Raw genomic sequence first — 17867 nt, forward strand, 5'->3', positions numbered from 1 at the left:
GGTTAAATGTTGTTCCAGTTTCTTTCTTTCTGGGTGATTATAAACAGCTTTTGTTTTTTAACAGGAGGTTATCAGCAATCAGCTTTTATGCTAAACTTAAGCATAAAATGGGATCTGTGCATATGATGTCTAACTCAATGATTTGTGTCCTCAGCTTTATTGGTAAGAAAGCTGTGTGGCACAGTGGACTCTGCAGTCAGGTAGTGTGAATGTCAAGTGTTTGAAGGTGGGCTCCGTACCAACTGAAATTTTCACAAGCAATTTAACCTTTCAGAGACCTAGCTTTCTCATTCGTGAAATGGAAATAATAATACATATTTGAATGGAGTTTTATTAAGATTAAATGAGATGGTATGCACAAAGGTCCTTGTCTCTACTCAAACGTATCATTATATCAATAGTTGTCTGTAAAAGCCAGAGAAACAAGATAAAAAGGTAAAAGAAAAGAAAGAAAAAGAGAGAGAATGAAGTCAAGAAGATTTTTATAATTGGTTGGAATTTCACAATGCTATAGTCTACAATTCTAATATCCAAACAAACTAAAATCGAAATGTTTCTGGTAAAATTAGTGCAAGCTCATTTGGTGGTAAAAAACAAACCTGAAGAGCTGTGAGGCAATTTGTACTCTGTTATGCTGCGGAAATATCCATCTTTGATTAAAAAGTGATGTCCAAGATCCTGCTTGTGTAACAGAATACACAGTATTTTTCCCTAAAATATAAAATATTTTATTCCTGAACAACATCTAGCACTAATGATTTAGGATAAGGAATCATGGTCCTATAATAATCAACAATTATTACAGACACAACCTACATTTTATCAGGGGAAGGTGGATGGATGTCATACTCCCAAATATTGGCTATCTTTATTTTGCTATTTGCTTCCTTCCTTCATTCACTGTGTCTCTTGATGAAGGCAAAATGGGTAGGAGAAGAGAGAAGGAAGAAAAGCAGTAGCATATGAAGTGTGTGCTCTTAGACTCTACTTTGTCACATTGTTTTCCTCCTGGTAGGTTGTGAAGTTGGTGAGTATTTTAGAAAAGAGAAATGATGTTAGGTCCACATTAGAAGAAATTATTAGAGAACTTCAAACTTGAGACTACAAAACATTGTAAAGTTCATCTAAGCAATTTCTTGTCTTAAAAAGTTGGGGATGTGAAGACATAAAAGATAAATGTGATAGAACCAGAGTTCTCTCAGGAAAGATGACTTTTTGGGAGCTAGTTCTTTTTTTTATAGTGGTTCTGTTTCAATTCAGAGTTTTATATTAGCTCAGAGTTTTGTTTCTTCGCAGGAATTTCCTTTTACACCAGTCTGAGAACCACTGCCAAAAGATACAGAAAAGTGATTAGTTAGCAATGTGAGCACTTCCAGGTAGATACAATCAATTCTTTCTTAAAATATTATTTCTCTGGTAAAAAGAGCATTGCCTAAAAAAGCAGTAATCCTGAATGATTTCCAAGAAAAAAAAATCTGTGTTTAAATACTTCTGGGAACAGCTGCACATTACTTTCCTTGCTTAGAGCTTCACGGGGCATAAGGTATTGAGAAGATGTGTAATAAACTCTTGGGTTTCACTGTAACTCAATGTTTCCCAATGAACCGACATGAAACTCCAAGTAAGTCTATTAATACTAATGTGTTTATGGTCCTTAGTGGATGTGGGTATCCCTGGACTCTATCCAAAGTTTTTTAACTTCCCTAACTCTAATGACCTGTCCAACATACTTTTCGCCCATATTCACAACCATGTTCTCAACCATCAACCCAGTTTACCTTCTGGCCTACCTACCTCATACTACAAAGTTTCTTTGGTCATTTTAGAAATTTCCCAACGAATAATTGTTCATCTGCTCCAGCTCACCTTGCTTCTTTTTAATTCTATTTCTATTACATTCATTCTGGACCCCATTTGAACTCTCTTTAATGGCATCCTCAAGTCTCTTGCTCCAGTGCTCTTACCTCACTTGCCAGATAAAACCTTGGTGCAAGCTGCTTCCTCTATCTGGAATATTTTTCTCTCCTTCTCCCATGGCCACCAGTCCTTCAGATCTCTACTTAGAGGATGTTGTAAGCATCGCTAAGTTTGGAAGGGTCCCCGTTTATGTGCTCCTCTAGCATAGCTATCATCACCCTGTTCTGAATATGCTTATAAAATTATTTATAAAATCTGTAAAAGTACAGACTCATGAGCCTGTAAACTCATGAGTCCTGGGAAAGGTACCATAGTGCTGCTTATTTGATATTTGTTACATGTTTCATATATTACAAACTAATAACAAATAAAATTTTACTATACATAACGAATGATGGTAAAAAAGGTAACTCACCCATAAGTTGTACCCATGCCTTATGTTACACTAGTATTTTAATCTAACTAATGGCTTCTTATTTATTTTATTTCTCTTTAACTTTTTTTTTTTTTTTTTTTTTTGCGGTACGCGGGCCTCTCACTGTTGTGGCCTCTCCTGTTGAGGAGCACAGGCTCCAGACGCGCAGGCTCAGTGGCCATGGCTCACGGGCCCAGCCGCTCCGCGGTATGTGGGATCTTCCCGGACCGGGGCACGAACCCGTGTCCCCTGCATCGGCAGGTGGCCTCTCAACCACTGCGCCACCAGGGAAGCCCTCTCTTTAACTTTTTAAAACGCATTATATTTGCTAAATAAGCAACCCAATGCTACTTGACAGAGAAGAATCAGAGGATGTGGGTAATGGATCAAGTGCATGATAAGTTCTTGTATAACCAAGAGCTGATTAAAACTCCTTATTTAAAAACTTGCTTATTTTCAGAAAGAGGTACCAGTCATTAAAAATCTGGATGAGCTACATCAAGAGTAATTTCAGAACTATTCAAACCCATAAGGGCCATTAGGCATGACACAGATACTTCAGAAAAATTTTGTAAAGGTAAACATTTTGAATATATTTACCATACAAACCAACAATCCCATTCCTAGGTATTTATCCAAGAGATTGAAAAATACACATTTACACAAAAACCTGTGCATGAATTTTTATATCAGCTTTATTCATAATTGGGAAAAACTGGAAACAGCCCAAATATCCTTCAATTGGTAAATGGATTTTAAAAATGGTGGTACATCTTATACAACAGAATACCACTCAGCAATAAAAAGGAAAAAAAGAAAACAGGTAACAACATGAATGAATCTCAAATTCATTATGTAAGGTGAAAGAAGACTCAAAAGGCTACATACTACATAAGTCCATTTATATGACATTCTGGAAAAAGGTAAAACTATAAGAACAGAAAAAAGATAGTGGTTGCCAGGGGTTGGGGGCTAATGGAGGGGTTGGCTACCATTTTAGGGTGATAGAAATGTTCTATAACTTGATTGTGGTTATGATTACATGATGTAGGCATTTGTCAAAACTTATAAAACTATATGCTAAAAAGGGAATTTTATAGGATGTAAATTATGCCTTTAATAAACCCCAATTAAAAGAAGTAGTACCATTAAGCCACTCTATGAATTAATTCTAAGGGCCAAGTGGTGACTAGAATTTGATTTGTCAGTTATTGAACTATTGTTTCAATATTTGTTTCAGTCACAAAGAGGGAAATACAAAATAAATATATGGGAAGGTATTCAAAAGATGCAAATTAAAATGAGGTACTTCATTTATTTTTGACCTATATGATTGGTGAAGATTGTTAAGAACAATATTCTCCATTCTTGGTTTGATGTGAATCAAACCAAAAACCTTAAGAGTATTCATCCTCTTTTTTTCCAGCATTTCCACTTATATAAATATATCTTAAATAAGTTATTAATTGAATTTACAAATATATCTATTTTAGAGATGTTTACCCTAGTATTGTTTATAATTGTGGGAAATTGGAAGTGGAAGTAGTCCTCTGCCTAACAAAGGTAATGATTAATTTATATAGATTAAAGCTTTTCAATGTAATTCTATATTGTAATTCTATGTGTACAGCACAGTGATTACGATTTGGAGCTCTGCAGTGATAAACATGGAACATAAATAAAAAATGGAAAAAACAGTTCTGTATTCCAATTTCAGAAAGCAGGTTATGTGACCTTGGGCAAATTACTTAACCTCTTTAAGTCTCCTTCTCTGTAAAATTGGAATAACAAGCTACACTCAAATGATTTCTGTAAAAACTAAAATGGCCTTTTATGTATGATGTTCTTTGCATAATTCTGGACACATATTAGGTTCTCACTGAAGATTAGCTTTTACAGTTATGTTTGATATGATTATATATTCATTGATCTGTGAGCATACTCATGATATACTGTTACATGAGCAAAAGCTGGCTACAGAAGGGAGCATCCAGGGGTCCTGTACCACACACAAACTCAGACACATACTCATGGGGTCTCGAAGGCTATTTTAAGAAAATATGTCCAGTGATTACTGTGGTAGGATATGGATATTTCCTATTAATTACTGTTTTGCTTACCCAGATTTTCAAATTTTAAATAATGTACATAAGTTACTTGTTGCTCCTTTAACAGAAACAACAACAAAAACTAAATGTGGTTGTTTCATAAGACTGGGAATGGGGTCATTGTTTATTTTCCTAGTTTTAGTCAAACAAAACTGTATTTTCTCTACCAAAAATGTTCATAGTGTCATGGTGCTCTGGACTGATTTTGAAGGCTGCCATAGTGTCTCTAGGACAGTCTACCAAAAGGGAACCAATCTGAGAGAAGAGGGGGATGAATGGGTGGAAGTAGTTTTCCATGTGTAACTAACGATGTGTGCACTGAGAATGATTTTTTTAATCCATCATTGTCTTATTCTGTCCTTAACTAATGACTGCACAAATCATATAATTTAAAAATGCAGTCATCAACTCTATATTTATTCATAAAATGAGATGAGAGAGCTTGTTTATATTCAAAAGTAATGTACTGAAAAGACGCTTTTATAAAAGGCCTGCTAGATACGACTGAACAAAAAAATCTGGCTTTTATTCTTTGTATAGTATATTATGATTTATAAATAGTGTGGAGAAATAAATAATGAATATATGTAAGTACAAATAGGAAAGATGACATATGGCAAAGTAATATCAGTATATGCTATTTTTTCTAACCTAAAATGTTGATGCCTGGGTGGAATTTTTAAGCTTCCATTTCCAATTGCCTTTTTAAAGCAATATTAAATTTAACAAATGAGAACAGAGTACAGCATGTAAACATTGATTCACTTCAAATATTTTTCATAAGTTCTCAAAGCTTAGATTGAGAAAAAAGGCCTAAAATATAAAGATATTTTGTTCCACTAACTATTCCAATATCTGATCACTAATACAGTTGTTTTGACAAGGTCCTATGTAACATTTACATTACAGTTCAGCGGCTCTGTTAAACAAAGATTTGCATTATAGAAAAGTAACTGAATCTTAAATAGATTGCCACTGTTATTCAAGCACAACATTTTGAAACCTCAAAAGAATTTATCATAGAGAGCACTGTAACGTATAATCATATTTGTCTTGGCAAGAAACCACAGGATTGTTTTGCTGTTGCTACGACACTAATGTATGCAACATTTTATACTATAAGATTTTCTGCCACATGTGGTATGTATGACATAGACGATCTGTATAAATTTTTAAATCCGTGAAATATATCTTTAAGGGTATCCTATCTTGCAATAAAATGAAAATCCTATTAAGGGAATCATTATTGTTACAGGAGGGAACTAACTTGTTTTAAGCACCTACCATGTGCCAAGAAGTTCATTTGGGATCTGTTAATCCCAACAATTACTCCACAACGAAAACATTATTATATCAATCTTTTTGGAAAAGGAGAAGAGGAATAATTTGTCTAACCCCACCTAGTTCTAATGTAGACAAACGAAGCTTCAGACTCAGGACTGCCAGCTGCAAAAGCTTGTCTCTCCAACCTCCACCCCACCCCCACTCTGCCTAAATTTCAGCTCAGGCTTCACCTTGATTTCTGTGATTTTATAACCTGCAAAACAGTCAATGTAAATGTCAATGCATGGGCTTTCCTGGGTCACCGTGAATTCCCTTAGAATTTTCCTATCCATATAGTTTTCCTTCGCAATTGCCATGGGAATTAAACAAAACGTGGTAATTTCTATCTGTATTAGTACACACTCCTTATGCCATTTCTAGATTTTTCGAACTGTCATCACTGGTTACCACTTTCACTCAGGTGATGGTTCTGTTAATCAGGAAGTGCTTTCACACAATGAAGCTTCTTGGGTAGTACAGGTTAGTGAAAAGTCCCTGACCTGATGTACAAAACTGTAATCTTGTAAATTATTCCTAGCATTACCTTCCCTTTCTTGTTGTTGGCAAGAGGAAATTACCCTTGGTTTAAATGATTAGCTCACATAAACCTAAGAAAAAATGATGCTTAGGCTTAGATGGAAAAAAAAATTTTTTTCTCAAAAAGCATTTCCTATACCTGGCCCTATCCACTAAGTGAGCTCTCAAAATGATCTCAAATGAGCCAGCCATAAGTGGCTACAGTGGCCTGTTCTATTTGCCTTAATAAACTATGTAGATTATCAACTCCTCTCAGATTTATTGGAAATATTCCATTTTCTATCAAATCCTATCTATCCTTACATTTATTTTTAAATATTTTTGTTCCCTTGCTAGATAGTGAGTGTCCCTTTCTTTAGATTTGCTGTTTGGCACCAGTTAAAATTGATAATGCAAAAGAATACATCATTTGTATGTTTACCTATGCAAATCTGAACAGCAGCATTCTGCCTTAGAGTGAGAACAAGCAGAGGGCAAGAGGGAAAAAACAAAAGCACTTAGTGTTTTGTTTCTGGGATTAATGCAACTTGACCCAGGAGGATCCCTGGATGGAAGGAAGTCAAGGTGCTCCTTTACTGTTAGTTATGGTCAAGAGAAATGTCTGAAGAGAGGACAGGAAAACTCCATAGACGAAAGGTCAGAAGGTTTCTTGAGGTGGGTAGGGTGGAGGGATAGTTTTCTTAGTGACACCCTGGTCAGCAGTTAGCTCTTTTTCACTGTAAAGTACTGGTATGGTTAGATAACCCCTGCATATAGGTCGAATGCTTGTGTGCCCCCAAATTCATATGTTGAAACCTAATCCCCAGCATGATGATATCAGGAAATGGGGCTTTTGGGAGGTGATTAGCTCATAAGGGTGGAGTCTTTTATGAATGGGATAAGTATTCTTATAAAGACCCTAGAGAACTCCCTCACCCCTGCTGCCATGTGAAGACACAGGGAGAAGATGGCCATCTATGAACCAGGAAGTGAGCCCTCACCAGAGACTGAATCTGTCAGTGTTTTGATCTTAGACATTCTAGCCTCCAGGATGGTGAGAAATAAATTCCTGTTATTTATAAGCCACCAGTCTATAGTATTTTGTTACAGCAGCCTGAATGGAGTAATACAACTCCTCTGATCAGAACCAGCACCTGACCAAGAGAGACTTTGCCAAATGATGCCTGGTCAGTCAACATGGCATAACATGGCTGTATTGAGGTCTAGTCCATGTCATCTTTATCATTTATCTGGATTTTTACAAGAGCCTCTCAGATTGGTTTTTGTTTGATTTTGTTTTGCTGCAGTGTTGCTCTCCTTCAACTTATTCTCCATTCTGAACACGCCATTTCCTTCCTTACACTCCTGCATGCCTCCCCTTTGCTTACAGGGTAAGAACCAACTTCACAGTGTTGCATAAAAGACCCTTCACAAATTTTCATCAAACATGACAGAGAGTACTTTTCCATATATTTCTTTTTCATTTGCATTCGATCTCTAATGATGTGCCTATTCATGAACTTTGCCCAGTTTTCAATTACGATGTTTTATATATTACAGACATTAACCCATTGGCAAGTGTGTAGTTTATATCTTACACTTTGTCATTGGCTTTTTAAAACTGTTTTAAACTACTCTTGATAAAATTTTATTTTTAAAAATGCTTGAACCTAAATTTTTCTAGTCAGTAATGCAAGAATGAAACAGTAATATTGAGTCCCTCCTTTATAAAATCTACAAATTATCATACTTCGACAATTTTATTGACATTATCTAAGATTTGTCTCATTTTGTCATTGCTGTATTAATTTATTTTGTTATAGATCTTCTCTTTAAATGAATTTTATAATTTTGCCCTGTTTCTGTCACTGCATTTACCACAGTCAATTCTAATTAAGTCTATATTTAAATGGTTTCCATTTTTCCTGCCAACTCATTCATAATATGACTTTTCTCAATTTGAGAGCTCTAGATATTGGTGTTTTGCTCAGTTAACTGGTAAATATCTTCTGGTACAAGTAAATATCTTCTTTCATGAGTAATATATTTCCTGAATTTTTACACATGTGGTGCTTTATGATTATCTTAACACTTAAATGACCTTTTGGGTGGGAATAGAATTCGTATGTCACCATCTTTTTCATGGAAACTCAGAAGACATTACTCCATTTTATTCTGGCATCTAATCCTATAGAGGGAGAAGTCTGAGGCTAGCATGCTGTTAGTCTTGGGTGGTTTATTAGTTTTGTGTGTATTAGTTTTCAGTAGGCACACTGTATTATAACCTCAAAAGCTAGTTGGCTTCCAACAACAAATGTGTGTATATACCTCCTCATACTACATGTTGGTGGTCAGGTTCTATGGATCTGCTCCAAGCTACAGGTTGGGTGTTGGTCTGCTTCCCATGACTTCCCATTCTGGGACTCAGGCTGTCAGAACAGCCCGTATCTGGAACACAGCCTTCTCCTGGAAGAAGGCTCAAGAGCAACAGGGTGGGCAGAAGCTCATGATGGCTCTACAAGTTTCTGGTTGATGGGCCATCTATCAGGTTCACTCACATGTTATTGATCAAGTCCAAAATAACTGGAGCAGGAAGGATACTCTGCCTATAGAAGAGGGTAGTTAATAACTGGGAACAACAATACCATCTACCACAATATTTATAGAATTCTTTCTTCAGTATTGAAATTTGAAAATTTCACTGAGAAATATCTAAATTCTGGTATATATTTTAATTTTCCCTTGTATCCTGTTAACCCTTGGAGCCTAAAGATTCAAATATTTATTTGGAAGGAAAGTTTCCTTATAGTATTTATCTGAATATTGTTATAGCTTCATTTGTCCTCTTCTTTAGCATCTACAGTGATTCACATGTTACATTTCTGTGGTATATCCTTCATATCTATTATTTTTACTCAGATCAATTTTATTCTTTTGTTCTTTTACTACAAATTCTGAAACCTGTCCTTAACATAACTGATTTCACTTTCTCCATTGTGGATTTTGTTCTTTATGGTTTCTAGTATTGGTTTTAATCTTGCCATGACATTCTTTTCTTACATTAGTTTCCTAATTGTGCCATTGTGCCAACTATCTTTCATCTCTCATTTCACATATTTTCTTTAATTTCCTTGACAGTAGAAAGCAGATATTACCTACAATGAATTTAATTATCTTGTAATCTTGTTTCCTCAAAAACGTATTCTATCTCTTAAAATATGTCTCTCTTCTGTGTCATGAAATCGTTTTAAAGGATTTAAGCAATTGTCCTGATTATTTATACTTGAATCAGAATAGATTTAGGTCAGTTTATCTTCCTAAACTGAGTGGGAGAAGATTCAAAGACCCCTGAACTCTTTTCTTGAATAGTCAGGAAATCCTTCACCCAGATCTTAAGCTGAAGAGCTGGAGAATGTAGTTTTATAATATGATTTTGATGCTTTACCAGCCTGAGAGGAGTGGGAGAAGAAGCTGAGGCCATGAACATTTCTAGGAAGGTCACTTTATTTCTATATGAAACTATATAGAAGCTGTAATGAAACTATTGCTATGGTTGCTGAAATATCAGGACTGCTATTCTGTTCAGCTTAAACTCTACTACAGGAAGATGGCATAGTCCTTGGAGGCAGCTTATTTATTTTTATTTTTTTACCCATTTTATAGTACCCATTCAGTTCAGGAAAGGGTTCTTTTATCTGGCACACACCCATATTAATGAGAAGCCTGATCAGAGGAAAGGTTCTTGCCTGAAGGCTTTCTTTTGGTGTGTACTCGCCTACCTGCTAACCCTGCTTCAACATGTTGTTGGTCCAAGGTGTTGAATTGTGCTCTAAATAAGTCTTCTCATTCTCTTAAAGGTCACTCCTATCTCTTGTCCTCACTCTTTGAAATTTTGGAGGTATTACTGGGATCATATAGGATTTTAGCCACTTCTGCAACATTGAACTTCTTTACTGGCAAAGAAAAATTTCACTTGTCCTTTGGTGACATCCATCAAACTGGATCTATTTATACTATATCTAGTAGAAATGCCTATAATTTTACTCTATCTTGTTTTCTCTCTGTGACACAGCTATTAAGATATTAACTCCTACTTTACTCTTGCTAATATAGGAGAGTAAAGCTAATGAATATGTAAATGTTTTCATCTTCATTTCCTAGAAGGAGAGGCAGACTTTTGGTTTTTGGACTCCCAAGAGTAATTAATGGTGTCTTTTTGTTTTTGGAGACCTCCTGAAGCCAGCACCCCTGAAGATTCAGTTTGGGATGCATGGGCCCTTGAAGGCAGGGCCAGAAAAGGATAAGTTTGAAAGGGAGGAGTGGTGCGACTTGGCTCCCTGGGGCCTTCGGCCGGTGGGATTTTGTGGCTCCTGCAAATGAGAGGCACCTACACACAGCTCGTGTCAGGGCCCCAGGACAGATAGGACCTGAAATGGAGATGACTGCAGGTGTGCCAAGGACAGCTGGTCCCTGGGCGTGATGCATAAAGGCATGCGAGCTACAACCAAGGTCTCTGTGCCCAATTTGGCAGAGAAAAATAAACCAAACACTCTCAAAAGGTTTGTGGGAGTCATAAGGAAGGGGCACAGTAATTTAAATTATTCCAAGAAAATTTTTCCAAGGGACTTTGCTCAATCAGAACATATCAACAGTCAATACGAGGAAGCATAACCAAGACCTCCTCAGGGAGCAGCTGAAGAAAACTGAATAATTTTAAAACACTATAATTATTTTAGTTACACAATTTTTCATGAATAGAGCCTCATTACAGGAAGATAAAGAGAAAATGAGAGAGAAAAGGAAGAAAGAAAGGAAGGAAAGAAGGGAGGGAGGGAGGGAGGGGAGGAAAGGGAGGAAGACAGAGACAGCAGAGAGAGAACTATGTCAGTTTCTCTCTCAGACTGGTGTCTGTAGGTACCCTTTCCCCTTCTCTCTCTCATCTATATGCTCTTTTCTTTCCTACTAGAGAGAAGTATCTTGTGCGGTGTTTTGCACAACTGGCTTCATCATACACAGACACATTTTATATATATCAACTTACAAAAATTTTACAACATACTAGAAAACTTTCCACATCTTGATTTACCTCATCCATTTTAACTGTGGAATAGTAATAATAATTATAATTCGTAATGATTAAGGGCTTCAGAGGTGCCAGACACTGCTCTAAAATGCTTGACTATTATCTTATTGAACTCTTATGACTATCATTCTATGAATCATTCTATGAAGGAGAAAGCTGAGTCACAGAGCATTTAGGTAAACTGCCCAAGATCAAAATTGTCCATAATTGCCAGCTAGTCTACCTCTAGAAACTGTAAGCAGAAGTACCACACTATAATCTACTGGATCCCATTGTAAGAATGTATCACAACTGATGTAATAATTCACTACAGATATACATTTAGATCTTTCATGATTTGATATTACAAATGGCTGTAATAAAGTTACTGGTAACTTAAATAAGTGGACATTGAGATATGATGGGCTACTTTCCACAAATGATTAATTCTTTTCATAAAACCAAATGTAATGAATGTTCAGATTTATTTAGCCTTCAGAAAAATCATGACTTTTCCTCAAACTGTGGTAATTAACTATATGACAAACTCCCTATAATTAAGGGATAAATTGCTGGCATTATATAAGCAAGAACGTTTGCATGCTGTAATTACTCTGTAGTGTACCATTTATCAAGCATGTACTTTGAACATAAGAGGTTATATAAGTACATAACTTCCAAAAGAAACCCTTTGCCTTCTCCATGTAAAACTGACAACCAGAAAATGATAGTTTGGCATAATAATGCTAAAACACTAGGCCATGCCTGTGGACCACACTTTAACACTGGGCCTCCTTTCTCTCCTCAGAAGGCCAGCTTTAAGGATCTAATGTCATTCTCCAACTATCAATTATTAAGATCAACTTACTGGGGAGCAATTTGCATTCACTTGTTTCCCACTGTGAACTATGATGAAAAGCAATATATTTCCTCCAAACATTCTTTATCACAGAAAGAAGAGAAAGCTACTGTGGGCTTCTGAAGTGATGGTCTTCCTCCCTTGCTTGCTGATGAGCTCAAATACATGTCCTCTTACCCGCAGAGCTCCTGGGGGAAGCTCCTGAGACCCATGTTCTTCCTGTGGTCTATGTGAGTGAGAGCAGCAGACCACAAACTGTGCAGACAGCGTTCTGCCTTGCAGACAGGGATGGAGAGAGCGGAGAGGGAAGTTGGAGCTCAGCGGGGTGAGTGTAAATGTGCTAGGTGTGTGAAGGGGAGAATCAAATTAGATTCCAATCATCTTTATTGCCTAACTACCAGAGTGAAGACAAGACACATGAATTTGTCATAAACAAAAATATTAATGAAAGAAAGAAGTTAATAAACACAGATCTCTTGCAATCTATGGATTCTAATAGAATATTTTTGCTTCCATCATCTAACATCTTAAAAGTCACTATAAATAAAAATGAATTTGCATAAAATTAAGAACAGAAATATTTTAATAACTTAATATACATAATGATGTAATGGTATATAAGAATATCTGGCAATGCTAGTAGACCACTAAAGAACCGTTATGCAAATAAATGTTAAAAGCAGAAGACTGTGATTTTTGTTCAAGTTAATATATTGAGAACTATATAAAATAAAGACTTTATTTTTTATCCTGACCATTTTCTTCAAGGTATGTTTAAGATCTCTTCCTAAATTCTACTGTTTTCTATACTTAATTTAAAATTAAACAAGATTGAATTTTATATGTATTATTCACTTAAACATATATTTTATCACATAAGCATGTGTCTTGGATTACTACATTGTATAATTTTTCTTTGCTGTTTATCAGTGAAATGGACATTTGCAAACTGCTTAACTACTTGGAAGTTCAGTTTTCTTAACTGTATAATGAGGAAATTTATTATAAAAGGCCACCAACTAAACCACTGTAGAAAAAATATGAAAACAATCCAATGACTCGAAGAGAAAAGGAATTTATTTGTTTTTCAGAACCATCTAGGGTATGTATGTGGACTGCTCCATGAGCTCATCCAGAACCTAGGCTGTCAAGGAGGGTAGGTCATCTTTAAAAATTAAAGACTATTCCAGTCATTTACCTTTTCCATTGGCGAGGAGTACAGAATGTCCAGGACAAGTGTTTTCAAAGAGATGATCCAGAGCTTGTTGCACCTACCCTTCTGCTCATATTGTATTGGTCTAAACTTGGTTGCATGGTCACACCTAACTGTGAGGGAAGCTGGGAAAAAGACTACAGCTGGGAAGCTGTGAGTGTAGCTACAATTGGAGTGGGAAATTTCAGTAACTAAAAGGAAGAAGGGGAGAAGGAATACTGGTCAACTATTAGCAGTCTTTGCCACTAATAATACTCAGCTTTAAAAATTGTTGTAAAGAACAAAATTCTACTTGTAGAGCACAGAAGTGTTTTTGTGGAAGCAATCAACATAGTATTTGACACATTCTGAATGATCATTCATTGCTATTTTATTACCATCATCATCATCATCATCATCATCATCATCTAGTGTCTCTATCCTCATCTAAATGCTTGAATTCCTTCCACAGTATCATGGATAAGTGATTATTTAGCTATTCTTGAATCCCTATAGTAAAAAGAAATTTCATTGCTTTTAAGGTGGGAATTCCACTTTCAGAATGCTGTTACTACTTACCAGACATTATTTATCTTTCTACACTTTCATTTCTTTCATCCTAATTGTGATCTCTGAGGCCCCACAGAACAAATCACATCCCTCTGCCATACAACAGTACTTCAGATATTTATGGGAAGATATTGCTTCTTTCTTGAGTTTTCTTTTCCTATAAACTAACCATTTTGTTCCTTCCAGTCTCTTATAATCCATGATTTTGAGTCCACTCACCATCTTAGGCACATCTATTTGCTCACTTAAGAAATATTTATTGTCAACTTTTCTATTTTATCAATATTCGCCTTTAAACCATGTTGCCAAGGGCAGTACACAGTACACCAAGTTGGTCTGAGCAAAGCAAACCATCAAACCCCTCATTCAGGATATCATTTTCCCTAAGTGGGACTTAAAATCATATTAACTTCTGGAAGCCATATCATGCTGTTGACCCAAGTTGAATGGTAGACTACTATACTCTCTGAGCCTTTTTCATTTGTGCACTTAACCTAGACATACCCTACCCTACAGGAGCTTTTTTAAAAAGTCCAAATACAAAACACTTCCTTTATTTCTAGTTAATTGTTAGTTGTATCTTTATTGTACTCTTCCAAGAATTTTTATTCTTTCATCCAATGTATTAATTATCCCTCACAGACTCAGACCATCTAAACCGCCAATTAGCATGTAACTGAACTCTTCATCTAAGATATTGATCAAAATCTGGACGTGTACAGGGCTGAGGAGAAGCCATTAGTAACCCTCTGAGCAGTCATTTAAAGTCTCAAGAAAAGTTATTGTTATCTACCTGCTTCTCTGTTCATTGCTATGCCCAATGAGGTCTTGACCTGCCATTCAAAGTGCTACCTAGTCAGGCTCCCTTCAGCCCAACCTGACCCCCAGTTCCCTCCCTGAGCAGGAGAGCATGACTCTTGATTCCCTGCTGCCAGAACTTTATACACTGAGGTTCAACAAATATTTACTGAGTCCTGATTATGTGCCAGTTGTTACACTAAGCAGTTTCTCATATAAGTGAGGCATGGAAGAAATGGAATATATGCTATGAAAAAATGCTTATATTCTCAAGTAAAACTATCTTATTATTTTGCCCATGTGTGGGACCACTGTATAACATTACTATCTTGACGCTATGGCAACTTAGAGAATGCATCCCATGTACAGACTCAGCTTTTAGCGTGAGGGATTTGCAGAAATGTTTTCCGTGTGACATGCATTGTTCTAAGATGTTGTATTCAGTGACTAAATTCTTGCTAAATACCACATTAGACTCTGAGCTTGTTTTAGTAAATCAAAAATGACTGTGTAGGAACTCTCAAGAGTAATTATTCATTTGCTCTAACAATTACATTTAGAATTTAAATTATGAATCACCTGTACAGATGTTACCTTTTCCAAAGGACTTTCTACTCGAGGAATGCTGATCATTGGCATCTGTGCCAGATTATCTGTGTGTATATGCTCATTTTCTGGTTGTCTTCCTTTGAAATTATTTACCACACACACGACCTAAAATTTTGGGAAAAAATACAGTTAAAGCAAAGCCATGCTCCTTATAACTATGACCCTTGTGAATAGCCTGATAAATCTAATCACAGTAATAAAGTATTGGAATTACTTAAATATTACATGTCTATAACTTTACATCCAGATTTATCTTGTGTAAATTTTAATGGTTAATCCAGTGCAAGCATGTTCAAGAACATTCATCAATTAATATGTAGCTCAGTTAATAATGACAATTTTATTATTCCAAAATTTTCATTAAATTAGGTTATAGTCAATGCTCAAATCAATACAAAAATAAGATCATAACCCTATAAAAATTCATAGCAAGCTAACCTTTCCTTATTGTGGCTAACCTACAACTTAATTTAAATGCTAATTATTTCCCATTGCTTTAAGATCATTACATTCATAATAAACCTTCTACAATTGGCACTTTCTAATTTAGTAGCATCCTTTAATTAACCTAATTTATTGTCTATTATTGTATCCCACAAATATTTGGCATTTCGACTATAGCTTACTACTGCTACCACTGAAATAGAAGACCTTCTACATAAAGAAAACTAGCCCTTGTTTCAATTGATTATATCCCATAAGTGACAGAATTTGAATTAAACCAGAAGTTCTCATATTCTAGTGTTCATAAAATAAAGTTCTGGCACTTTAAAAAATGCACATTCCTAAGCCCTCCCCTAAAAATTCTGATTTCACAGATGAAGAATAAGGCCTAGGAGTTGCCACTTTTCTTTTTTCTTTTTCTTTGTTTTTGTGGTACGCGGGCCTCTCACTGTTGTGGTGCACAGGCTCCAGACGAGCAGGCTCAGCGGCCATGGCTCACAGGCCTAGCCGCTCCACAGCATGTGGGATCTTCCCAGACCAGGGCACGAACCCGTGTCCCCTGCATTGGCCTGCGGACTCTCAACCACTGCGCCACCAGGGAAGCCCTAGGAGTTGCCACTTTTAAAAGGCATTCCTGAAGCTTCTGATGCAGGTGAGTTAAACTTTAAGAAATAGTGATTTAAACAATTCAGGAAAATTATTTGCTATTATTTGCTTATATTGAACTAATGGGTAAGCTATTCTTGAGGCTTCTTTTCCTGGGTTTTATATTCTATTATCAAACCAAAATATAGAACTTACTTGCAGTTTATAACCTAACATTCATTTAAAAAAATAAATGCTTAATATACAAGTATAAATTTACATTGTATGTTTTTCACAAATCCTCCATTGGAAAGCCTTTCCTTTAGTAGGGCTCATTACTGAATATTTTCAAAGGCCAATTAGATCTTGGTTACTCTCCAGTTTTTAAATAAAATTTTCAAATCTACAAAATGATACATACTCTGAGACTTTATCTCAGAAAAAAAATTTCCTTGCAAATTGCTATATAGTTATTATCCTTCCACTTCCTTGAATAATTACAGATCAGAAGCATAGGTCAAAGCCTGATAATTTGATACCTCAGCTTCATCACTGCCATCAAGATGTTTAAAGTAAGAGATGGCAAAGGCTTAGAGATGGGTACTTGATAATCCTTCTATTAAATGTTGACCCTGCAAAGGACTAATAGTGTTTTGCCTGTAATGGGCAGATAGTATATATTTTTGATTTTGCAGGCATACAATCTCTGCAGCAAGTACTCAGCTCTGCCATTTTGATGTGAAAGCAGCCAGAGGCAATTCATATAGGAATAGGCATATCAGTGTCCCAATACAACTTATCACACTGCTATATTTAAAATGGATAACCAACAAGGATCTACTGTATAGAACAGGGAACTCTGCTCAATAATCTGTAACAACCTAATTGGGAAAAGAATTTGAAAAAGAATAGATACATGCATATGTATAACTGAATCACTTTGCTGTACACCTGAAACTATCACAACATTGTTAATCAACTATACTCCAATATAAAATAAAAAGTTAAAAAAAAATAAGCAGCAGGTCAAATTTTGCCTATGGGCTGTAGTTTGCCAACTGACTACTGCCAAGAGCACAAAGAATATAATCAAGAATTGTAGCCAACAACAACATAACAAACAGCAGTTTCATACCCATTTCATGACATATATACACACACACTCACATTTCCCTTTTCATTAATATTATAAATTAATGGAAAATCGGCAGATGAAAAACATTGCCACAAATTCTTCTGAATTAAAATTTGCTAAAATAACTATGTACATAGACAAAAGGAAGTCATTAGATGAAGAAACATTCATCTAGAGTTAATATGGGCTACTAAAATTAGTATAATTGCTTTTAATGCTATTTAGGTTTGGAAAACTCTTTGAAAGGTGTTATCAGTTATCTCTTTGCCTTAATTGAGGGTCAGGACAACACCCCATTGAAGCAGCTAATAATTCACATGTGAAATATTTAAAT

General features: G+C 35.7%; 1 protein-coding gene across 2 annotated transcripts in view; it reads right to left on the reverse strand.

The window, feature by feature from the left end:
* PLPPR5 (phospholipid phosphatase related 5) overlaps positions 1-17867 on the reverse strand; it is a gene marked incomplete at its 3' end in the record, with an annotated part of 129331 nt that overhangs the window by 4022 nt on the left and 107442 nt on the right. The window contains exon 5 of one of the 2 annotated variants that reach the window (XM_082615939.1): positions 15355-15474. In XM_082615939.1, the coding sequence (XP_082472065.1) occupies positions 15355-15474 (120 nt within the window). Of the gene's footprint in view, positions 1-15339; positions 15475-17867 lie in introns of both variants that reach the window. The other variant, XM_082615938.1, reaches the window with a different exon arrangement.

The sequence above is a fragment of the Mesoplodon mirus genome (assembly GCF_964341445.2).
Source record: "Mesoplodon mirus genome assembly, chromosome: 3".
NCBI classification, from domain to species: Eukaryota; Metazoa; Chordata; class Mammalia; order Artiodactyla; family Ziphiidae; genus Mesoplodon; species Mesoplodon mirus.